The sequence below is a fragment of the Bombyx mori genome, chromosome 24, assembly GCF_030269925.1.
Source record: "Bombyx mori chromosome 24, ASM3026992v2".
Classification (NCBI taxonomy): domain Eukaryota; kingdom Metazoa; phylum Arthropoda; class Insecta; order Lepidoptera; family Bombycidae; genus Bombyx; species Bombyx mori.
In genome coordinates this window covers 4405540-4432336 of record NC_085130.1, presented here as the reverse complement: position 1 = coordinate 4432336, position 26797 = coordinate 4405540, and the positions used below count along the sequence as shown (strand labels likewise).

General features: G+C 37.3%; 1 protein-coding gene across 1 annotated transcript in view; it reads right to left on the bottom strand.

The window, feature by feature from the left end:
- LOC101739354 (irregular chiasm C-roughest protein) overlaps positions 1-26797 on the bottom strand; it is a 107102-nt gene that overhangs the window by 19951 nt on the left and 60354 nt on the right. Inside the window, exons 8-13 of the mRNA XM_038019886.2 lie at positions 15767-15851; positions 15060-15148; positions 11134-11236; positions 7382-7515; positions 4317-4440; positions 2288-2433 (exon numbers count right to left, since the gene is read on the bottom strand). Of these exons, the coding sequence (XP_037875814.1) occupies positions 2288-2433; positions 4317-4440; positions 7382-7515; positions 11134-11236; positions 15060-15148; positions 15767-15851 (681 nt within the window). The remainder of the gene's footprint in view (positions 1-2287; positions 2434-4316; positions 4441-7381; positions 7516-11133; positions 11237-15059; positions 15149-15766; positions 15852-26797) is intronic.

The window sequence follows — 26797 nt, the reverse complement described above, 5'->3', positions numbered from 1 at the left end:
AGTCAAATGGAAGAAGCTGGTATTTGGGAGCCCCGGCCCAGAGATGGGAGCAGTACTCCACGCGAGGCCGGACTTGTGCTTTATAGAGCAAAAGTCTTTGTCCAGGCGTGAAGTACCGCTTCGCTCTGTTGAGGACTCCCAGCATTTTGGACGCCAACTTGGCTTTGCCTTCCAAATGACTCCGAAATTGGACATCGCTCGAAATGTCGACCCCAAGTATCCCGATACTCTCGGAAGCTTGCAGGGATACTCCTTGGAATTGCGGCGCCATGACAAAGGGGTCCTTCTTCGCAGTGAACGCGCAAACTTGTGTCTTTGTCGGGTTGAATTGAACCAAGTTCAATTCACCCCATTCGGAGACTCGCCCCAGAGAGTTCTCCACTTCAGACACAAGTTTTGATCGTCTCTCTTGCACCACGCTCCGAGAGAGACTCTGATGGCCGATATATCGCGCATCCCCCGTGCTGTCATCCGCATAGCAATGCATGCCATCAACAGACAGCATGTCATTGATATACAGGATGAAAAGCGTGGGGGAGAGCACCGAACCTTGTGGAACGCCAGCGTTAATGGTCATGGTATCAGAGCAGTCACCGTCTACAACGACAGTGATGCTCCGCCCATCCAAAAAGCTAGCGATCCACTTGCAGAGACCCTCGGGGATTCCGTAAGATGGTAACTTCGATAGAAGTGCCCTATGCCAGACCCTGTCGAAGGCCTTCGCGATATCAAGGCTCACAGCAAGAGCCTCGCCCTTGCTCTCCAAGGCTTCAGCCCACCTGTGAGTAAGGTATACAAGAAGATCGCCAGCTGAGCGACCGTGACGGAAACCGTACTGTCGGTCACTGATCAGCTGGCGATCCTCCAGATACTTCAGGAGTTGTATATTTATTATTCGCTCCATCACCTTGGAAAGCAAGGAAGTTATCGCGATAGGCCTATAACTCGATGGGTCCGACCGGTCACCCTTCTTGGGGATATGGTGGACGTGGGCGGTCTTCCATGAAGACGGAACCCTATTAGTGCAATAAGAGAGGCGATACAAACGCGTTAGCGCAGGCGTCAGCTCAGGGGCGCACGTTTTCAAAACCACTGCGGGGATGCCGTCTGGCCCACTCGACTTATGGACGTCCAGGAGTCGGAGCTCCCGCCTGACTGCACACTGCGTGAAGCAGATCTCAGGCAGGGAGCTATCACACCGGGGGATGTTCGGTGGTGTAGCACCCCCGTCGTCCACAGTCGAGTTCGAGGCAAAGAGTTTGACCAGAAGGTCAGCCTTCTCTTTCGCACTATGGGCCAAACTGTCATCGGACTTGCGCAGTGGTGGGAGACTAGACCTGCAAAAGTTTCCTTCTGCAGCTTTGGCGAGCGACCAAAAAGCACGGCTCCCAGAGGGATAGCTATTTAGCCGCTCGCCAACTCTAGCAACGTGCTCCGACTTCGCCTTGGCAATAACCTTCTTGTAGGACCTGGAAGCGGCGTTATATTTCCGCCTTTCCTTTGAGATATCAACAACCGTCTACCTATATTTTTTGTTATTATACCTTACTTTTTTTATTACCCTTGTAGGCAGACGAGTATACGATCTACCTGATGGTGAGTGGTTACCGTCGCCCATGGACTTCAGCAATGCCAGGAGTAGAGCCAAGCCGCTGCCTACCGTTAAATTTACTAATACCTTGACTTCCGGCATGATCTGGAGCGATGTTAAAAAGCAAGCGCAAGACCGGGTCAAATGGAGACAACTTATGAGGGTCTATGTACCGCGGTGCCCTAAGACTACAACACAAACAACAACAACATCTTACTTTGTTGGTGCTTATTAACCTTAATTTCGTAAAGATAATAGTGAAGATATGTTCATCGCAAAAAAATTAATACACATTTGGTTCTTTTTAAGTAAAAAAATATATGATAATAGTGTTTTGTCAAAATAAAAAAAGTGAAAAATGCATTTATAATCTTAGGTACCTTAGCCCATAAAATGTCGCATTCAATTGCATAATATTTAAATAAAAAAATATAATAAAATTAAAATTACAATTTATCAGTATTATGTAAAATAAAAATAATAATAAAATCAAATTACATCAAATGACTACTAATATAAAATTAAAATTAAATAAAAGAACTAACACAATAAATAATGAAATAAATAGCTAACATTACATATTATTTATTTCATATTTTAAATAGAGTATCACTTTATAGTTGACTAACTATAAATAACCTCTGAACTTCAGAATACCTAATTCAATTAGATAAATAAAAAGCTATGAGCACTAACTTGGTTATGGAAACTGGTTATCTCGTGGCCTCCAAAAGTCCACATCACGAAATCAGGTCTTGGTACTGAAAACGAGATACATTCGATTCGGACTGTGTCTCCTTCGATCCCGTACTGAGTTAGATTTGACATAATCTTCGGTGGACCTATTAAAGATATAATATTGGTTAGATTAGATATTATGAAATAGATATTAAAAGAAAATGAAGTTATGGTGGCCTAAAGGATAAGACGTCCGTTGCATTCGTATCTAGCGATGCAACCGTGTTCGAATCCCGCAGGCGGCTACCAATTTTTCTAATGAAATACGTACTTGACTAATGTTCACGATTGACTTCCACGGTGGAAGGAATAAAATCGTGTAATAAAAATCAAACCCGTAAAAATTATAATTTGCGTAATTACTGGCCTATTTCTGTCGTGAAGCAGTAATGCTTTTCGGTTTGAAGGCCCCCCCAGCCGTTGTAACTACCCTGAGACCTTAGAACTTATATCTCAATGTGGATGCCGCATTTTACATTGTAGATATCTATGGGCTCCAGTAACAACATAACACCAATAAATAAAATAATATATATAAACAATAAAAAATAAAATATCTCCAACAACAACTATTTTATGTTGAAATTCTATCTTTAACGTTTTATTAATACAAAACAAGTAATATAAAAGCTTTAATGCAACAGCGTGATGTAACAGCAACTCGGCGTGTGGTGACGAAGTAAGAATACAATGTGTCACCACCCCTATACTATCCCAGGGAGTCGTAAAAACCGACTGAGGGAATATGCATAAGACATCAGTGTAAGAGAAGGAAAACTCGAAATTAAACCCTGTACCAACCGGTCTAGCCAGCGTGGTACAGTAGGCTAAATACCTCCATACTTGGAGAGGGCTATGTTCAGCAGTGGACAGTGGACATGCTGGGATAATGATGATGATGATGATGAATTTAACAGTATTCTTTTCCAAAAATATTCCCAATTTCAATTTGAATATCGAAAGAGCATTGTTATTAAAGATTTTATTTGTTTCAAATGTCCAAAAAAAAATTTGATTGATTTTCTCAAATACTACGAGACTTAATCTTTCAAACCAATAATGGCTGCCTTTGGATGTTTGTTAAAGACAAACATGTGACTGATGAGCTTCGGTTCAGTTACCTCTTTTTTTTCAACTTTGACAAGGCCGCTCCCGTTAATATTCAAATTAGAATTTTTAAACATTCCCACACAGTGTTATCAAGTACTCAAAGTTTTCATATGAAAATTTGAAACATAATTTGGAATATTTTGTATTAACGCACAGTATGAAATTCTATAAATTATCTAGATCGGTAAATTCCCTATTTCACTCCACTTGGATGGACCATAAACTTTGAGCTTCTGTAACTTCGCCAAAGTTTGTAACTAAATCGTCCGTTCCTTGACGTGTTTTAGCTGAATGACCTTACAAACAGCCTGTAACTTGGGGACTTGGCGAGTTGGTTGTTGGATCCTATTGCCTTGGGGATTTCCCGAGAAACCTTACGACTATACCCGTTTTATGTTCCTTATGTCCAACATCATTTCACGTAGCATCTTATATTTCTAACTTTTTACAGCCCAAATGCTTAAGCACTAAAAAAACGAAACCTAAATGGCTTATAAGTACGTATCCAACCTTGCCATCCAAAATTGCCTTATTTTTGAGGAACAAATAAAGAACTGGTGGTATGACCTCTTGTGAGTCGTCTTCACGGGTAGGTACCACCGCCCTGCCTATTACTGCCGTGAAGCAATAATGCGTTTCTGCTTGAAGGGTGGGGCAGCCGTCGTAGCTATACTTGAGACCTTAGAACTCATATCTCAAAGTGGGTGGCGCATTAACGTTGTAGATGTCTATGTGCTCCAGTAACCACTTAACCAGGTGAGCTGTGAGTTCGTCCACCCATCTAAGCAATAAAAAATGTATACATATATAGTTTTAGTAATCCCACAAGTTAATTCCGCTATATTAATCGGTGAGCCTTGTTCAAGAGTTGACTTACCTTTAATATAAACAACGGCTGGTGCTTCCACTTCTGGTCTTCCTTCGACCACGCCCCTGCACCAATAATGTCCGGCTGTCTGATGGGTTACCGTCACATTCAGGGTTTGTGTTTTACCCACTCTCTGTCCAAAAATGCATTTATTACATCTTTATATGTACCATTACAAATTCGACTATAATTAATTTAAATTATAAGTTTGAACATTATTATGGTTTTATTGTCAAATAATATTTATTATATACTTCTATTTACATTATACTTCTATAGAGATTTCGCCAAGACTATATACACTATTGACCAATAACATTAACCTATTATCAATTTGACCATAGGCTTTAAACTTTTTTTTTCACAGGAGAAAATCGCCGGAAACCCCCTCCCCCCCCCGCGCGGCTGGTGGGGTACGTGGGAGTTGAACCCCACTAAAAACTCCTGCCGCACACAACCGGCGCCCTACCCCGGACCGGGCCGGAGTCCAGTCGGGGCTATTGAGACGGCGGAACAGGGTTGACACAGAGCACATTACATCCATCCCGCCGAGACTTTAAACAATAACAAAAGTTTGACAATAAACAAAGAGTATATAGAGTAGGTGTATACTTAATAATATTCGAACAACGCCTTAGTCATCCACGATAAGTCGTATCCGACATCGTACGCCCTTCTATCGCAATACACAAAATAAATGAATAATTTCCAACGTAATTTATTCGGCGTCAAATTATAATTATATAATTTTCCAGAGTATTTCGGCCAGTGAACACTTCAATCAACTGGCCACAGGTCATTAAGCTTTCCCTACATCAACATCCTATATGAAATGAAAGTAAACCAACAGATATTCAGAATATTCAAAACACTAAAGATAATATTATAAAAAAGTATAATTTTATTTAATTGAAGGTAAAGTTTTAAAATGAAAATGCAATAGACCTGATGTATGAAAGTGACGATGTCAATGGTCTCAGTTAACCAGTCAACTCTCGATTGGCTGTGAGATAGTCCATTGCGGTTCAATTAGAAGAATAAGAGGTAACTTTGATTCACTCTGACCCAGTAACAGAGTTTTTATATCATGGCGACAACGCAAATAGAGATAAGATCTGAAAAAAGTCTGGCCATTAGGGATTTTTTAAGTCAACTAAAAGGTATAATGATCGAATCGTGAACTCTTCCAACTGTCGGGAAGTTGTACTCGAACTTTTGAAATCAAATTATCATCGGTTCGCTTCTTATGTTCACGTACTGAGAAGACATTTTAAGTTGAGTGAACTTTGAAAGCCTTTTCCTCTGTATTTTCGGGAACGCTTGTACTTACTACGAAATAGATCGCGCGCTATCTACCGTGTCTACTGAGTTCTCAAATATTCCAGCAACGTTTTTTATATCACTAAATCATTCTCACTAAAGAAATATAACCTTAAGACCGAAAACCTTTTTTTGTTATTTTTTTTTTATTGCCCGAGCAGTCAGACGAGCATACAGCCTACCTGATGGTAAGTGATTACCGTCGCTCATTGACGTCAGCAATGCCAGGGGCAGAGCCAAGGCGCTGCCTATCAATTATATTGTATCAATAGGATCTGTTATTAATGTAATTCATTGTGATAACTTTAGTAATATTTTTGTGTTATATAAGGAAGAAGACTCAGAGGCAGAAGTCCAATGTATTGGTCAGACCAGGTACAATCTACTCTCAACACCTCTGTCCACGACGCCAACCATGCAGCTGAGGGTAGGCAGAGATGGCGCAGAATAGTTTTGGAGAAAATGATAAAGAGACTCAGCATTGAGGGTTATCGACGCAAGGATATGATTATATAATTATATTGAGGTTGGTTAATGATTATTGCTTCTTAGGCGAATTTCTTTTTGGCAGAAAATTATCTTTATAATTATATTTGTGTACGCGATCAGCCATTGTAAAACCTTGTTTAAAGTCCCTACATCGACTGTCCAGAGCTTCAGTGCCAACAAGACCAACGCTCAGACGTATATAACAAAACGTTTAAAGCATACAGTTAAATTCATGTCTATATGCGTATCAGAAGATAGTCAATCTTGCTATCTAGCGAATTTCTACATCATTAACTGACAATTGTCAATGTAATTGTCAATGGTCTACAATGTTAAAGTCGGTTCAAATTTTAACTGTATTTTTATTCGCATTATTTCGAATGTAAGTCTCGTAAGTCTGGCCGTAAAGTGAGACCTTTTCGTGCTACCAATAGAATTGTAACGTTGGCCCATTGCCCGGGAATGTATTATTCGAACACATAAGCCGCAAAATGTGCGGTGAAATTTATTTGGCTTTTTCGTATTCTGTTATAAAATTTATTAAAGAAAATTGTACTGTTTTCATGGTCGTAATACAGTATCGCGGTTAGTTAAAATACAAATTATACTTTGATTGAGTAGAATGATGGTAGGACATCTTGTGAGTCTGGTTAGGTACGGGCCTCGGTACCCGCCTGCGGAATTCGTCGTCACAGTTGTATCACTATGGAGTATACCAAGCGTCTTGTCCTTTGGGCCACGACTTCATAGCATAATCGGCTAAATTTATCATATTATTATGGTAAGAACAAACCTTGGACCTGTTTAAAAGTTTGCCTGGTCAACCTTTAGGGGACACGGGTAACCAATTCTAGCCCTAGCTGTTAGTAGTATCCGCTGTATTCCTCCGGCTAAATTTGTCGTATGGTAAGAATAAACCTGGGACCTGTTTAAAAGCCTGCCAGATCAACTTTCAGAGAATCTGGGTAACCAATTCTAGCTTTAGCTATTAGTAGTGTCCGCTGTATTCCTCAGCCAACCCAAATTTCTTAATTATCCTATGAATTTACTTGTGATAAGTAATAATGGACGTGGACTATAGACGTATAACTAAATAACTATCTTTAATCATATACCGATTTGCAGAATAAGATATTGGGTTGTGGCATTTAGGACATGGTCTATAGGATCGGCCTATGTCCAGCGGTGAATTGCTGTGTTCTGACGATGAAATCAGATGAGCTGTCGACTCGTAAACTTATGAGAAAAGATTCGATGGTACTCACAATGAACCGGTCGCCGTCATATCTGAGCCACATGATCTTTGGTGTTGGGTGACCTTCTACAGCGCAATCCAATGTTACTGTGGACCCAGAGTCTGCTTCCACGCTCTGCGGCTTCATTTTGAAGGTCGGTCCATCTACGAGAAATATTACCGTTATCCACAAACAAACTTAAATCTTAAAGTATCAGATATTAAGGATGAATTTCGATCATCGTTTAGCACTTACAGTTATTATAAGCACTTGTATGCTGAGTTCCTAATAAACAGAAAACTTAAGCCGGCTACCGACTAGCAAATAACACATTTAAATACAAATTTCCAAATGAGCAGAAAACAAATTCTAACGCATTTAACTTCTACCGGTAAAATAAACGTGGCCTTTATTACGAAACAATATAGGCCTTATTAAAATACAGAGAAAGGTACGTGTAAACACGTCCGTATCGCCTTTGCTATAGAGTTTAAAATTCATTACGACGAATTTAAAATTTTCCTTGCGTATCTTTCGGAACGTATTTTATTTGCATTTCCAATTTTAATTACAAACTGTCGGTCGTGGTCGTACAGTAGACAATAAGACAATATTGTACCATTTTGCTTGGATGCTAAACTTATGATTTTCCCACCATACCTTATGATAAGAATAGTAATCCCATGAACTTATGAACTACGACTTCTTAAAATCCTTTTTTTTTTGCTGTGTAGACAGTTGGACGAGCTCACAGCCCACCTGGTGTTAAGTGGTTACTGGAGCCCATAGACATCTACAACTTAAATGCGCCACCCACCTTGAGATATAAGTTCTAAGGTATCAGTACAGTTACAACGGCTGCTCCACCCTTCAAACCGAAACGCATTACTGTTTCACGGCAGAAATAGGCAGCGTGGTGGTACCTACCTGTGCGGACTCTCAAAAGGTCCTACCACTAGTAAAAAATATTTGCTGAGTATTATATATTTAGTGAATAGAAATAACATCACTTGAAGCGTAAACCTCGACACTAAGCGTCATTTTATAATTTTCTGAAGGCGGCGCAGACTTTAAGGATTGGGTGCTGTGAGCTCGTCCACCCATCAACGCAATAAAAAAAAAAAAATTGCATTCGCCATTAAAATCAAGAATACAAGAAAGAATCCTAGTGTAACGTGGGTGTTATAACAAGTTGAAGTGCAGGATTAAACTAACAAGCAATTTTAAATCTGAAAATTCTCAGAGCAATAAAATACTTTTGAGATAATATTGAAGAGTTCTTTCAATATGCCGAGCTCGACTTTATGCAACTATATTTTGCTTACGGTATTGCGTGTTGATTTTCAAACATTTTAGTTACATGTCGCTTTGGATTTAAATTTTGGAATTATGCCCTAACCGTGAGGCCCATACAATGCATATTCATCATATATAAAAAAATAAAAAGCCTTTTATCGTTTTATTCAAATACAACATAATAATATTATTACGCCTGTGAGAGTAACGCCATCTGTCGTCGAATAGCAGAAAAGGATATCAACAGAACTAGTAATATCGAGAACGCTCTAAAAGTGTAACGCCATCTATTATCAGAAAACAAAAACGAATCTTGAAACGACTTGTCCTGTCGGAAATGTTCTCGATAATTGTAGACTTGTCGTGTCAACTATAAAAGCGTTGCAGAGATGACATGAAGGCAGTTAATAAATCATTCTACTCGAAGCGAAACAGCGAACTGATCACCAGAAGCAAATCGGAAGAAGTGGATTGCGAATTGTAAAGTGTTCCTTAAGTATAACTATATAATAGTTTATTACACACATTTATACATTTTTTTGTTTATATTTTGCTTCATTATTTAATTTTAAGGATGTGTCTAAAGATTATGGTTATTTTGACAGATCTCACTGAATTTTGTTCATAATAATAATAATAATAATAATAAATTAGTTTGCACACCGCTAACATACATACCGTATCTTTTTCAGAATTTTCTTTATGTCAAAACCGTTGACTGATTTTCAATATTTAATATGTTTTTGGGTACAATAAAGTAAACTTTCTCTATCTCTCTATCTCCCTCTTAATTGTTTCATATAATGGCTGTCTTATCATCCATGATCTGCTACGCTATAGAAATACGTAGCACAGTGCGATCATTCATAATTTTTTGTGTTTTCTTGTAGTTGCCATTGGTTTTGCCCAAATTTTATTATTGAGAAACCGTACATATCTCTACCAAATTGTTGCCTATTCCCGACGCGCACCTAACTACGAGCTTGGATTTAATCGTTAATTCATAAAACAAAAGGCAAAATACCTTTAAGATCGCTTAATTATTCTCAAACAGCGCTAAACGTTGCCATTGTTCTAAAACAAGAATCAAAAGTATCCATTTTACAACTTAAGTTCTTAAATGACGAATTAGGTTCTCAGAGTCCATTACGGATTATTACGAGCTTTTGTTTTTTGAGAAAATGAGAAGTTCATTATACGTAAAAAAAATTCCCGAGTCTTAAATTGTATTCCGGAATATAAAATTGATATATTTTTTCAATTCAGTTTCAAAATGATCGCCTGGCAACGTTTATTTATCAATCGCTTGTTTTAAAATTCAAATTGCTCACTTCGCCATTTTTTTTTTTTTTTCGGATAGATAGCCAAACCTCCTACGAGGTCCCCGCGAAGGGGCACGCGGGGTATGTGAGACTCAACGGTCTGCTTGGTGTTGTGAGCAGACCGCGGGCCCAAGGATTTTAGGGCCCACCCACTAAACGACTCCCCTGCACTCTTACACCCGACATCCGATCCCCTCCGAGGTCAGAACCCGGATGAGGTAGGGGGGTTACCGCAGTCAACACTACAACCAGACGGCGCGGATCACGCCAAGGACGCCCAGCCGACGGAGCCTTCGAGGCGAGTCGAAGGCTCTGAAAAGTCGGCTCACTTCGCCCTGCCTTCAACCATATTTGGAGTAAAGAGCTCTCAGGGTTTTTCTTTGCTTGGATGGGTGGACGAGCTCACAGCCCATCTGGTGTTAAGTGGTTACTGGAGCCCATTGACATCTACGAGGTAAATACGCCACCCACCTTGAGATATAAGTTCCAATGTCTCAAGTATGCCAGTACAACGGCTGCCCCACCCTTCAAGCCGAAGCACATTACTGCTTCACGGCAGAAATAGGCAGGATGGTGGTAACTACCCGCGCGGACTCACAAGAGTTCCTACCACCAGTAATTACGCAAATTAAAATTTGCGGGTTTGATTTTTATTACACTATGTTATTCCTTCACCGTAGAAGTCAATCGTGAACATTTGCTGAGTACGTATTTCATTAGAAAAAATGGTACCCGCATGGGATTTGAATACCGGTGCATCACTCAACACGAATGCACCGGACGCCTTATCCTTTGGTCCACGACAACTTATTTAAAATTCAAATTGCTTAATTCACCTTGCCTTCAACCTTATTGGAGTAAAGAACTCTCAGGGTTCGTTATAGCTGATATCTTCATCTCCTGCTTATCGGCACCTTCATCGGATTAAAGTTCACCTTTACTACTATTAATTAATGTTACTATTGATTATCGTGTTGGCATTAAAACCCTTTATGTATACCTACCTGTACATATTAGATAAAAACCTTCGCTTTTGTATAGTACTCCCTATAACTCCTCTGCTTCCGTTATCGATACAAAGGCTCTCGTAGCATGCCCCAATACAAATTTAGAGTCAAGTATTCTAGAAAGTTCCATAAAATATAACGTTTAAAAAGTACTTACAGATCACTTCTAAGGTTTTCGTATCGGCGCTATTGCCAACCTTATTGTGCACTTCGCATTTGACAGACGCTTCGTTAAGCTTACGAGAAACGTTTGTTATAATCTGCAACAAAAATAATCAATTCAATCAAACCAGCAAAATAGATGTGGCCAGTATTAAAAAATTCACTTTAAATTTATACATATAAATAAAGTTGGAGTGTCTGTTTGTAATATTTTAAATAACCGCTTTTTACTATATGCATATGAATATATTACGGTACATACACCAAAATAACATTTTTTAAAATTTTTGTCTGTCTGTCTGTCTGTCTGTCTGTTTGTTCCGGCATAATCTCTAGAACGGCTGGACCGATTTTGACGGGACTTTCACTGATAGGTAGCTGATGATATAAGGAGTAACTTGGGCTACTTTTTTTAGACTAGTTTTGTCCCACGGCTTCACCTGCGGTACAACAATAACATCGCGGGACTCACCTATCAATAATGAAATTTTATGTTTCCGAAGCGAAGCGAGGCCGGGTCGCTAGTAATTAATATATTATGTCGAATCGAACGAAAATGTGGTCTTTTCACTCTCTATCAGCTAATGGAATTCCTCTACCAATTGAAAATGGAATGATTGTACCACTATTTTTTACTGTTCTTATTTTTTGACGTAGGACCTATAAGCTCCAGAACATTAGATTAAAAATAAGCCGCAAAGTCTTTTCTTCCAACATGGTAACCTAAGGGGCTATTTCAATTACGGCCGGACGGGTAGGTGAGCTCACGGGCTCAATTTGAGAGAATCACAGGTTACAGAAATACTGGTGGTAGGACCTCTTGTGAGTCCGCACGGGTAGGTACCACCACCCTGCCTGTTTCTACAGTGTAGCAATAATGCGTTTCGGTTCGAAGGGTGGGGCAGCCGTTGTAACTATACTGAGACCTTAGAACTCGTGTCTCAAGGTGGGTGGCGCATTTACGTTGTAGATGTCTATGGGCTCCAGTTACCACTTAACACCAGGTGGGTTGTGAGCTCGTCCACCCATCTAAGCAATAAAAAAACACTAGCCTTAGCAAAAAGAGCGCTTCCCTTAATCTACTGGATTGAAATTGGGACCAACTGAAAATATTCAGCGAGTAACTCAGTGGATTGCAATGTTATTGTTACAGGTACCCCCTTATAACAATGTAGATACGTTCCTATAAATTTTCGTGTTGTGCGAAGCCGTCTTATATAAGACTGGAAGCCTGGCCAGCCAAGGTATTTCGTCAAGATATAATTCAAACAATATCTACGGTTTAATCTCGCATTTATTTTTAATATTCTTTATGTAATCTTTAATGTTACGAGTACTCCACAGTTTTCGTGTTTAGGAATGACTTAAATTCTAATTCAACATTTGTATATCATCTACCGCTCAGTGGTATATAAAATATTTATTAGACTATACGTGTTTCCTTGGCCATAGAAATTGCGAAAAGCATCTGGAGATCCGGCAGTTCATTTATGTTGAAGTTTCAAATTCACATGGTATCGCAGGAGCTTTTTTACTCACGAAAACAGCTTCTAAATAAATAAAACTAATAAATATTGAAAACGTCGGAATACGAGTATTGAATAAAAATGGACTTTCTATAGATTTCTATGAAGAAATCTGGTTTGTTTTTAGTCTGAAAATTACTTGCTTAAAGACGCTTTATCAGAATAGAGCCCCGTATTTAACAATATTAATCAAATTCCAATTTGATGAGGTCAATCTTGTTGCCTATTTCTGCCGTGAAGCAGTAATGCGTTTCGGTTTGAAGGGTGGGGCAGCCGTTGTAACTATACTTGAGACCTTAGAACTTATTTCTCAAGGTGGGTGGCGCATTTACGTTGTAGATGTCTATGGGCTCCAGTAACCACTTAACACCAGGTGGGCTGTGAGCTCGTCAACCTATCTAATATCAATAAAAAAAAAAGTTATAATCCTTCATCCTGTAAGTCACTCATAAACATGAGTTAGAGATAATACGTAATGTATATATTTCAAATTACAAACTATACTGAGCAGAGTTAAGGTCTCTCCCACACGCGATTTTCTCATTTTCTAGACTACATGCAAAGTGCAGTGTGTTCCCTGAGATACTTGTCCCTAGTTGCTTTAATGTAATATGCATATTGTACGTGATCCAAGTCGGAGCGAAAATATTTGAGAATATCGCTACTGAATAGAATATTTCAAGAATGTTGTTCTCGATTCAAAATATCTTTTAATGTTTTTGTTGATCTTTTACAAGCTGACGGCTATGTACGTGTTAAATGCCTAAAGTGGCGCTTAAATAAATAGACGAGGTAAAATTATACTGTACTAGAGGTCCCGTAGTAGCCGAAATTCGACTTTATTTTATGGTACTATTATGATTGTATTTTATACTTCTATAATCACAAATTTCGCCAAGACTACACTATAAAAAAAATATTAATAAAGACAGACAATATTTAATCTATTCTCAATTTGACCACAGACGTCAAGAACAAAAGTTTGACAATAAATAGTATGCATGCGTGTGTGCGTCAAATACATGGTACGTAGTGTTTGTAATGTTTTCTTTATCGATTTATTGTATCTTTTATGCATTATTTAAAAAAAAAAATAGCGTTGTGCACTTCTTCTCTATATTCTCTATAAGTGTGGAAAATTTCATACTCCTCCGTCCGCGTAATTTTCGTAAAAAGGGATACAAAGTTTTTGCTTCACGTATTACTCGTAGATGACGGCTGTCATCCTTTAAACCAGCGGTCGGGGAACCGGGGTAAATTACCCCAAATGGGGTAAAATGAAAAAAATTGGGGGGGTAAAAGATCCCGAAAAAATCATTTAAATTTAAAAAAAGCTTTTTTATGGGGGCTACATAAGTATATAAAATTTTAACTAGTTTTTTCGTCTAATAATACAAGTTAAATTTCATATGAATTATAAAATAACAAGAAATTATCATTTACTTATATTTTCTGTGGGGGCGTTTTTTTTTTCCTCAACTGTATATTACATATATTACTATTATTACCGTTATGTATTACTAGGTATTACATTGATAAATTGAATAAATCATGCTTAAATTAAATTTTTAGTTATTGTTTTCTTTTCAAAATTGTCATGGGGGCTAGCTATATAATATGAAAGATGCTAAAAAGAAGCGATTTCGCTGTTTTTTTTTCTTCGCCATGAGGTAATATCAACTTACACAAAAATATTTTGGGGTAATAATTAAAAAAGTTCCCCGACCGCTGCTTTAAACCAACCTTGGCGAGAATAGGAAGGGCGGTGGCCCGTGCTGGTTAGCTTAAGCTACAAGTCAAATAGCTACGCAATTTTAGTTATGGTTAAGAAACCCATATGTATTAACATCGTGAAACTATGTATTACTTTAGAAATCGTTCACGAACTAAAATTATATCTTGCATGATTAATTTAATTTATAGCTGTTATTGGAATTCTTAAAGTGGAAAAACATCTTAAGATTGAAGCTCATGGGTGATGGTGGTCACGACCCTCAGACATGAGGAACACGATTCGAGGAGGAGGAGTAAGACTAGCAGAATCGCCTCCTCTCGAGAGCATACTTTCACAAATATACTTCGCCAATATGTTTATTATTTAAAATAACAAAAAAATATTTGCTATTATAAATACTAGTATTTTAAAAACGGGGTTTTACCACAAATTTCAAGTAAGTTGCAAGCACCAAGTCACAGTAATGGCGCTTGAAACAGCGCCGAAATATTGTGAATTCATAAAATAATAATGTGAAAATCGTCGTAAAAAGTCATTAAATAATATAATTTATTATATAATATACTTCTTCTTCTTCTTCTATAACAACGCAACAGATTATTATGTACTAATCATAAGTAAATATTTAATTGTATACATGTAAATTCATTGAATACTTACCAATTCATTTTTCACTTCTCCAATTGCTTCATCATTGTTTATGTACCATTTGTAAGATACATTACTAGGGTTGGCATTCGATTGGCACCCTATGAGAAAATAAATATGTTTTGCATTAATATAATTTGTATTATTACTTAATTTTAAATACCTTAATTTGCGCAACCTTTTATCACTTAACGCCTTGTTTTTGCGCATATGCTATATTGTTATTCGCTGTATTATTAAAAAAAAAACAGCTAACGGGTTCTACCTACGATTTTTAATTTTAATGCGCTTCCAATATTTCGGTAAACGCCATAGTCACGTCTAAACTGAAGAATGGGGGTGCGATATTAGCAGAAAAATCTGCCTACCATCTTTTTGGTATGTTTTCCGTGTACTACCACTGGAAATCGACTCGCCCTGACAACTGGCCTCCTCCTCCTCGAGTCGTGTTCCTCATGTCTGAGGGTCGTGACCACCATCACCCATGAGCTTCAATCTTAGGATCTTTTTCCACTTTCCCCTGTCCACTTTCTCCTGGCCTAACACTATCGAAAATTCTTTCAGGATACTTTGAAAACTCACTATTTACTTATTTATAAAATCGAGAACTCGTAGTGAAAACATGTTAAATAATAGTGCTTATATTGTAAATAACTACCAAAGTTCAAAATGATTCATATAAAAACTTCATAGAGAAAGAATATTTAAATTCATTGTACCTATTATTAATGTTTCCCCTTCTTGTATTCTCCCTTTTATTGACCCGGATTTCATGAAGAGACGGACCTTAGGCGCGTATTGGACCTGTAAAAAGTCATACTACTTTAAAACCATCAAATCGAAGACATTGTAACTACACTGAGACCTTAGAACTTATGTCTCGAGGTGGGTGGCGCATTTACGTTTTAGATGTCTATGGGCTCCAGTAACCACTTAACAACAGGTGGGCTGTGAGCTCATCCACCCATCTAAGCAATAAAACAAAATAAAAAAATATCCTTACTAACACCCGACTCTGGAATTAACTCTTCTCCAGAATATTTTGTGATGCTTTGACATATCTCCTTAAATAGAGTTTCAGAACAGTCCCTAATGGTTCTGATTACGTGATTGAAAGCCAGCGATACATATTGGTTTAGTTAAATGATCATTTTTTATGCCGTTGTTGGCAGATACGGGCTACCTGAAGTGAGTCGTTATCTTCACTCATGGACGTCAATAAATCTAAGAGTACAGCCAAATCGCCCCCTACCACTGAGTAATCTCCACAAACCTTGAAGAAGGACATAGCGTTCAGGTCACACCATGGCGAGAAGAGTTAATTCCAGAGCCGGATGGCAAGTGGCCAAATAGATTTCAACAAATGCACTGTGCCTGATTGCAGGTATAGCTTGGATGGATTGTGCTCTGGTGACGGTAGATGCGATGTTAAAAATCAATTAAAGGATCATCTCAGGATTAGCAGACCTGCAGACCCAGATATTCCCAACCATTCGTGCGAATGGAATGACCAATAATGGCATAAATGTGCATCAAAAAAGTCACACGAGACACTTCCTAGGTGTCAACGACGAAACTTGCCACACAAAAGGCCCGATTTAACAGCTGGAAACGACATTTTCGCAGCAACCAAAAACATTATCGTTACAAAAGAGCAAAAACAAACAGTTCGCCGTCTCCGGGGGGAACTTCCGAGCCTTCCGTCTATTGTTGTGTGTTAAAACTCCGTATCGAGGAAGGGGAAAATAAGAACTCTTATTTCGCACAGTCTACAATTGAGAACGCTTGTCTTTTGCTGAGTCGCGTCTAGCTTCCCGACCTCTATGTTGTAACTAGAATGAAAATTGCAATTTGCAATGATGATTTTGTTGCCTACTACATTGAAACGTAATGTTGGGTTCTAGCAGAAATAGGTACCATTACAAATACAGGCAAAGACCTTTTCTTAATTTAGAGTTTAAACAAAAACACTGTTCTATTGAATGTATTATATTATTTCTTCATTCTAAATTTTAGATGCGGGTATGTAGTCATCGCCTTTATAAGATAATAGGAACAGACACTCGCTTCGCTAATTCTGTCTTTAATTGAGCCCTTGGGTTCGCCAATCCGCCCTAGCCTAGTGGCAAGGCGTCTGAAAGAGACTTGAACCATCCATCCCAAAAAAGCTCGCCTTTTTATACTTCATAACTCAGTCGATTGCAGGAAGTTTGTCGGTTTGACACTGTGTGTTTTGCGAGACAGTGTTAAATTATATTTAATTTGCTTCCTGTGTTTGGTGCATCTATTATAAGTTTATATAAAATTGGAATTCGAAAGTGAGATCTTTCTGAGTACATCCTCCCCCCATGTGATATTTTTTTATTAATATTCTACCTGTGATCTGAAAATAGTGTTCATAGATTTATCTATTATATCGGTAGGAAATGTAGCAAAAGACGAAAAATTCCTTTACATTTAAACACCCATTGAAATGATCGCGTTTCGCTGAATTTAATTTCTCGTATTTCTTTAATAAAACAGAAAGGAAACTCATTGTGGCTACAAAAAGTAAAAACAAACAAAGAAATACCGTCTCCTGAGGAAACTTCGATACTAGTTGTCTATTGTAATGGTTTTTTTTACTTTTGAGAGAAAACGAGTCAGCTAATTTATCTTTGGCTTATTGTTTACTAATTTTTTTTATTCCAGCTAAGATTTAAAAAAGTCTCGAACTTGGATTTGTCAGTAAAAACTCGAATTTGCCATTTTACAATGATTGGAAAATATATAAGACTTGGCTTCGGCCTTATTGAAATTTTTATTTCAGGAAGAAATTATAAAGGACTTGGCTTCGGCCTTAATGACATTTTTATTTCCTGTCTTCGACTTTTTTGAAAAATGATTTCAGAAAATATATAGAACAGACAAGGCTATATGGGCTTAGATCCCCTTGCCTTTCCTAACAAGGAAAAATTGTACCAAAAAAATATATCTTTGGCTTATTAAGAGCTATTCTTTGTTCGGAGATGTTTTATACATGTTTCAATTTCATTGATGACGTAATCCTACAGTAAGGATTATCTATTCTAAATTTCAATTTAACACAACCGTTACTATAATAGAATTACGACTTTTACTCCTTATCTATCTATCTTCTATCTATATATATATATCGACGCTTGAAAGGCAAACGTGACTAAGCGACAATGCGTGAACTTTACAGTACACTAATTTAAAGTTGAAATACCTGAAAACAAAATTTATTTTAACGAATCCAGCTGTAGTAGAATCTAGCTAGTAGCTGTAGGATTGAAATGATTTTAATAGACCTAGAAATATTATTTTTTTGCGCATCGAATATGGTTATTGCCTATCGTTTATGTACAAAGCAGTTATTGTCGCTTAGTCACTTTTGCCTTTCAAGCGTCGATATATATAAATGAATTGCTGTTCGTTAATCTCGCTAAAACTCGAGAAGGGCTGGACCGATTTGGCTAATTTTGGCCTTGAATTATTTCTAGAAGTCCAGAGAAGGTTTAAAAGGTGAATAAATATGAAAATGCTAAGAATTACATAAAAACGAATAATGTTGTCTTTCCTTTGATGTATCCCCCGTAGGAAGGATTCCTTTTGTTTATTTTATACAAAAGTTTAGGTCTTTTATTTATCGATTGAGGCACTACGAAGTCTGCCGGGTCAGCTAGTTTTAAGATATAATTGCCCTTATTTGCAGGTCGACGCAGCATGTATTTCTATTATGCATAAAGATTTGACATAAGTTTTGCGATCTGTCGCCTGTCTGACGTCATCCCTCCTTGGACTATACCTCTACGAGAGCGGCACTGAAAATTTCGGGAATTAACGAAGTGTCACAACATTACTATTTAAAAATGTATTTTTTGCTTTTCGAAGTATTCCCCGCGAAATTTGACACATTTTTCCATACGATGGAACCAATCATTGAAGCAACCATTCCATTCGGAAGTTGGGGTCTCCAAAATGGCCGTTTTGTAGGCGTCCACAGCTTCTTCAGGTGATGAAAATCTCTGTCCACGCAATTTATTCTTTATTTTAGGGAAAGTATAGAAATCATTAGGGCTTAGGTCGGGGCTGTACGGGGGATGATCTAATAATTCTATGTTTTCTTGCTCTAAAAACTCTTTTGTTCTGTGCGCGGTGTGAGAACTCGCATTGTCGTGATGAAGGATGATGCGGCGGTTGCAGTTCTCTTTACGGAGTTCAGAAACGACCTGTGGCAAACAAATGCTAGCATACCATTCTGCATTAACCGTTCTTTGTCCCTCAAGAGGAATAGTCGTAACATGGCCAGTTTTGGAGACAAACGTGGCCACCATTTTTTTTGCAACACTCCGTGAACGGAATTTTTGTTGGCTTTAACTTATTTTCGAACACCCAAACTCGTGACTGGTTTTTTGTTTCGGGTTCGTACGCGTATATCCAGGATTCGTCACCTGATACAATGTTGTGTACAGCATTTGAGGATCCTGCGTGGAATCTTTCGAGAGTTCTGACGCACCAAGTAACGCGAGCCGCTTTTTGCTCTTCACAGAGCGAATGCGGTATCCATCGGGAAAACAACTTTTTTACACCTAATTGTTCATGCAAGATTATTTGTATTTGACTCATGCCAATGTCTAAAGTTGCCTGAATTTCGCGGTATGTCACATGACGATCTTCCACAATCAGCTTACGCACAGCATCAACGTTTTCTTGGGTGACTGCAGTTTTTGGACGACCTTGACGGGTATCATCACTGAGCTTGACACGTCCACGTTGAAACTCAGCAAACCAGCGATAAATTGTGGTTTTAGATGGGGATTCATCACCAAATGCAGAAATCATCCGGTCAACACACTGTTTTTGTGTTAAACCACTTCGAAAGTCATAATAAATCATCGCTCTTGAATTTTCGCGAGTCAATTCCATTTTCTCAACGACTAAACAAGTTTGAGAAAACCTCGTGACAAGACCGAGAATTCTATTTTTAAATAAATAAATGATATTCAATTTTTAAAACCAAGGAGTTTTCAATTAAAAATATTTTAATATGACAGGAACAGTGGAAATATTCCATTCCCGATACTTTTAGTGCAGCCTAGTAGTAGCATATTATGCAATTCAATGAGCTATAGGGAGGTACTTTTACTGTTTTTACTTTTGGTGTTTGTTATATTTAATTGGCCAGTTCGTTTTGAGTTTTAAGATTCGCATTTTATTATTATAAACATTAACAATAAAATCTACGTTTTCAACTACGTATAAAATTATAAAAAAATATCACAATTTGTTCGTTTTTTTTTTCTGTATCTGCATAATAGAAACCATAGTAAAAGGTAAGAACTAAACAGCTTTCCTTCGATAACGTGCTGGTCAAGGTATTTTCGAACCGAGCATAAAGTGGCAACGCAATGAAACAGACTGTTTAATATTGAGTTCCTACCTAAATTTCCTTACCTGTATTTCAAACGATTACACTCCAAATTTAATTTGAAAAAACCAGTAGGAACCAAACAACGAATACCTACATCTACTCAAGCAGCTCAATTATCATTAAACGTATTAATAAAAAAGCGATCAATATGGTCTCCTTCTTGTTATCTAAAAACTAAAATCTCGTAACGCACCTAAAATACTATCCCAAAGACTTCAGCTATAGCCCTCAAATGCGACTATAAACTCTAAAATGAGATTGGCCTACACTGCCCTACACCATTACGAAGCAGTCATTAATTTAATAAGGTCCTTTATGCTAAGCCTGGACTAAAAAGCCAGAGTTGAACCACTTTAACTCATTTCAAAAACCACACAACGAAACTTTCACGTTTGAAATCGGAGGACGCAATTTCCAAAGTAACTAAACAACACAGTCAAAGGACTAATATGGAAAATTGGCTCTTGCGATTCTGTGTACGTGGATCTAAAATTGTGTATAATATTAAAGGAATTCCTCTACAGGAAACAGGACAGGAATCCTTTTTTTTTTATTGCCCCTGTAGGTAGACGAACATACGGCCCACCTGATGGTGAGTGGTTACCGTCGCCCATGGACTTCAGCAATGCCAGGGGCAGAGCCAAACCGCTGCCTACCAAGCCAAGCCACTGCCTACCAAAACATTGGCAGATTCCTGTCAGTTTTTGTACTGATTTAATAATTTTGTATGATCTACATATATTTAGTAAATAGTCAGCCCTGAGTTCCTGGTCCAATTCTTCTCAGTCGTTCTCAAACTGAAATAGGAATTGTTGGTTTATGAAGATTTAATAGGGCTGTTTGAACAAAAATCTTTTTGGTTCCTTTTTACTTAATGTAGACATTAAGATGTTAAAGTTAAAATAGACAGTACGGTGGTGCTAAACTGTTTTGATTTCAACACCACCTACTCAGTAGCTAAAAGATAAATTAGGAAGAATAAAATAGGTTAGATGGAAAGATGAGGTCAGAATTAATAATATAATAAGTATAATAAATATAATACGAATATAATAATATCTTCAGGCCGATGATGGAACTGAAATAACAGCCTATGACCCAATTAATCTAAAGAGTTTCAATTAATATTTTTCTAAAAAGCTTCCATGTTTGTGAAAAGGGATTTTTTCCAATGAATTAATACAGGGCTATTAACAAGGGCTTCTGACGCCGTATCGCCGAAGCTTTAAGTCTAGACGAAGCCCTTCGGAGTTTGGTATTAAATAAAACTTAATGTAATGGAATGTGAATAAAAGCAACATAAAAATCTCGTTGAAACCATTCTAGTTACTGATTGACTATATTTTATTTGTCAATTGCGAAGAATTGCTTTTTTAGTTTTTTTTTTATGAAGTATATAATTTATAGAAAAAGCGTATTTTGATGTGATGAAATGGTATTGGATTTTTTTCATTCCTCAGCCAAATTTAGTTTTTCGGTACATCTTTTGGTATGCTACATTATTTTCTTATTTTTATTATGTGAATGGACAGCTGAACTGTTAGGCCTCTTCCTTTTTCAATCAATCGCTCATGGCTCGTGATGCGCCCGCTTGTGCCCTTTTTCTGGGCGATCTGGTATTAAATATAAGTATTTTTTTTCCAAAACTTCAACAAGCACACAACGTTCCAAGTCAAACGTAAGATACGACAGGAACAGCAAAATAATTCGGGCTCCAGTCGCGCGTACAAGATTTGCTGACATACCCACTGCGCGCGTCTTTACGAAATTAGAGCTTACACAGTCCATTCTGCATTAACCGTTCTTTGTCCCTCAAGAGGAATAGTCGTAACATGGCCAGTTTTGGAGACAAACGTGGCCACCATTTTTTTTGCAACACTCCGTGAACGGAATTTTTGTTGGCTTTAACTTATTTTCGAACACCCAAACTCGTGACTGGTTTTTTGTTTCGGGTTCGTACGCGTATATCCAGGATTCGTCACCTGATACAATGTTGTGTACAGCATTTGAGGATCCTGCGTGGAATCTTTCGAGAGTTCTGACGCACCAAGTAACGCGAGCCGCTTTTTGCTCTTCACAGAGCGAATGCGGTATCCATCGGGAAAACAACTTTTTTACACCTAATTGTTCATGCAAGATTATTTGTATTTGACTCATGCCAATGTCTAAAGTTGCCTGAATTTCGCGGTATGTCACATGACGATCTTCCACAATCAGCTTACGCACAGCATCAACGTTTTCTTGGGTGACTGCAGTTTTTGGACGACCTTGACGGGTATCATCACTGAGCTTGACACGTCCACGTTGAAACTCAGCAAACCAGCGATAAATTGTGGTTTTAGATGGGGATTCATCACCAAATGCAGAAATCATCCGGTCAACACACTGTTTTTGTGTTAAACCACTTCGAAAGTCATAATAAATCATCGCTCTTGAATTTTCGCGAGTCAATTCCATTTTCTCAACGACTAAACAAGTTTGAGAAAACCTCGTGACAAGACCGAGAATTCTATTTTTAAATAAATAAATGATATTCAATTTTTAAAACCAAGGAGTTTTCAATTAAAAATATTTTAATATGACAGGAACAGTGGAAATATTCCATTCCCGATACTTTTAGTGCAGCCTAGTAGTAGCATATTATGCAATTCAATGAGCTATAGGGAGGTACTTTTACTGTTTTTACTTTTGGTGTTTGTTATATTTAATTGGCCAGTTCGTTTTGAGTTTTAAGATTCGCATTTTATTATTATAAACATTAACAATAAAATCTACGTTTTCAACTACGTATAAAATTATAAAAAAATATCACAATTTGTTCGTTTTTTTTTTCTGTATCTGCATAATAGAAACCATAGTAAAAGGTAAGAACTAAACAGCTTTCCTTCGATAACGTGCTGGTCAAGGTATTTTCGAACCGAGCATAAAGTGGCAACGCAATGAAACAGACTGTTTAATATTGAGTTCCTACCTAAATTTCCTTACCTGTATTTCAAACGATTACACTCCAAATTTAATTTGAAAAAACCAGTAGGAACCAAACAACGAATACCTACATCTACTCAAGCAGCTCAATTATCATTAAACGTATTAATAAAAAAGCGATCAATATGGTCTCCTTCTTGTTATCTAAAAACTAAAATCTCGTAACGCACCTAAAATACTATCCCAAAGACTTCAGCTATAGCCTTCAAATGCGACTATAAACTCTAAAATGAGATTGGCCTACACTGCCCTACACCATTACGAAGCAGTCATTAATTTAATAAGGTCCTTTATGCTAAGCCTGGACTAAAAAGCCAGAGTTGAACCACTTTAACTCATTTCAAAAACCACACAACGAAACTTTCACGTTTGAAATCGGAGGACGCAATTTCCAAAGTAACTAAACAACACAGTCAAAGGACTAATATGGAAAATTGGCTCTTGCGATTCTGTGTACGTGGATCTAAAATTGTGTATAATATTAAAGGAATTCCTCTACAGGAAACAGGACAGGAATCCTTTTTTTTTTATTGCCCCTGTAGGTAGACGAACATACGGCCCACCTGATGGTGAGTGGTTACCGTCGCCCATGGACTTCAGCAATGCCAGGGGCAGAGCCAAACCGCTGCCTACCAAGCCAAGCCACTGCCTACCAAAACATTGGCAGATTCCTGTCAGTTTTTGTACTGATTTAATAATTTTGTATGATCTACATATATTTAGTAAATAGTCAGCCCTGAGTTCCTGGTCCAATTCTTCTCAGTCGTTCTCAAACTGAAATAGGAATTGTTGGTTTATGAAGATTTAATAGGGCTGTTTGAACAAAAATCTTTTTGGTTCCTTTTTACTTAATGTAGACATTAAGATGTTAAAGTTAAAATAGACAGTACGGTGGTGCTAAACTGTTTTGATTTCAACACCACCTACTCAGTAGCTAAAAGATAAATTAGGAAGAATAAAATAGGTTAGATGGAAAGATGAGGTCAGAATTAATAATATAATAAGTATAATAAATATAATACGAATATAATAATATCTTCAGGCCGATGATGGAACTGAAATAACAGCCTATGACCCAATTAATCTAAAGAGTTTCAATTAATATTTTTCTAAAAAGCTTCCATGTTTGTGAAAAGGGATTTTTTCCAATGAATTAATACAGGGCTATTAACAAGGGCTTCTGACGCCGTATCGCCGAAGCTTTAAGTCTAGACGAAGCCCTTCGGAGTTTGGTATTAAATAAAACTTAATGTAATGGAATGTGAATAAAAGCAACATAAAAATCTCGTTGAAACCATTCTAGTTACTGATTGACTATATTTTATTTGTCAATTGCGAAGAATTGCTTTTTTAGTTTTTTTTTTTATGAAGTATATAATTTATAGAAAAAGCGTATTTTGATGTGATGAAATGGTATTGGATTTTTTTCATTCCTCAGCCAAATTTAGTTTTTCGGTACATCTTTTGGTATGCTACATTATTTTCTTATTTTTATTATGTGAATGGACAGCTGAACTGTTAGGCCTCTTCCTTTTTCAATCAATCGCTCATGGCTCGTGATGCGCCCGCTTGTGCCCTTTTTCTGGGCGATCTGGTATTAAATATAAGTATTTTTTTTCCAAAACTTCAACAAGCACACAACGTTCCAAGTCAAACGTAAGATACGACAGGAACAGCAAAATAATTCGGGCTCCAGTCGCGCGTACAAGATTTGCTGACATACCCACTGCGCGCGTCTTTACGAAATTAGAGCTTACACAGTCCCTCTTATTTTCACTTTTTCAGTACGTTTCGGAGACCAGACAATCGAGGCCTCCGTTTCGATTGCGTGTGACACTGACAACAATGAATTCGGTTGCAGAATCGTCAGCTCCAAAAGGTCAAGTCCAGTGGTGGGCATGTTAAGCCGAATCGGCGATATTTTTAAGAGCGAAATGTACAAAAATTGTGGAAAGGATCTTTTTCTCTGGCAAACGCCTGCTCCCCTATTTCTTTCTCCCGTTGTATACGTTTCTTGGGAGTTTGGCTTAAGATGTAATTTATTTGTTTGACAAGATCAGAATTTGACCGGCAATGTACTGGTTTTTCGGGTATTACTGTATTTCAAACGAAAAGAGATTGGCGTGTTATAGAAATGTGTCTAGAATAAGAAAATCTAAAAAATTTAACTCTCTGATTTCGTCATACATGATATTAAAGTAATATTTACGATTAATAAAGAGATTAAAACATAAAATTGATTTTATTCATAAAACGTATTTTAGGTGTTTTGCAATAAATCATAATAGTTAGTATTGATATTTAAATGAATATATTAAATTTTGATGTAACAACATCATTCTTATCTGACTGATTAAGATATTTGACAGCAAATATAATAAAATTAAGATTAAACAAAGTAATTTTACAAGATAAATTTTCTAACTGATCAATGATCATGATTTGTCATATTCACACAACTTCCATAAACAGACAAGCATAGATTAAGTTATGGTTATTTGAACGTACAAGATGATTACATGAGCATACCTGAACCTTATAGTGATATAATCTATGCTCTTATACTATGTAGGCAAAAGTGACCAAATAGTACATTATCTGTTTGGGACTTCAAGGAAAAATAATATCTTTATTTACATAAAATTAAACAAAGCCAAAAAGAAGGTAATTTCCCAGAAACATAAATATAGTTATTTCGACGAATCTGGAATATGGAAATATATTCTCTATACTTAATGTTATAGATGTCAAAATTAATATTTATTTGTTACACATTCACGTCTTAATTACTCAATAGGTCGCTATGAAATTTTGCTAGCACATTATCACGAATACAGAGAAGGGCATAGAAGAAAATAAGCACTAGCTAAGCCATGATATACAAATTTTCTCCAATCGGCGCTCTAACATCTGTCAACATCGCTAATTGATTTTTATATTGAAAATTATTAGTCCTCGCCAATGAAAACCAAACGAAAACAATTTATCGGCCAATACCCCCAAAAGGAATAAAAACAAGCCAACAACGAATATTACAATCGTAATACGATTTTCGACATCCGTAAATTGGGTTACGAAGCCGGCTGAAAACTTGAACACCACAATAAGATTTCGCGCTATCTAGTCTCTCGGAATCGTTTAGTCCAATAAATTCCTAAAAGGCTTGACTTACGACGCCGTAATTTAACAGTCGATTAAACAAACCAACGTTATCCGAATAATATCCTTTGTATATTATCAAAAGTTCGTGTTACACCCAAACTCGGATTTATCTTTGGAAGGAGGCAAAAAAATGAGATAATTTGATGTAGCTATTAAACAAACGTTTAGG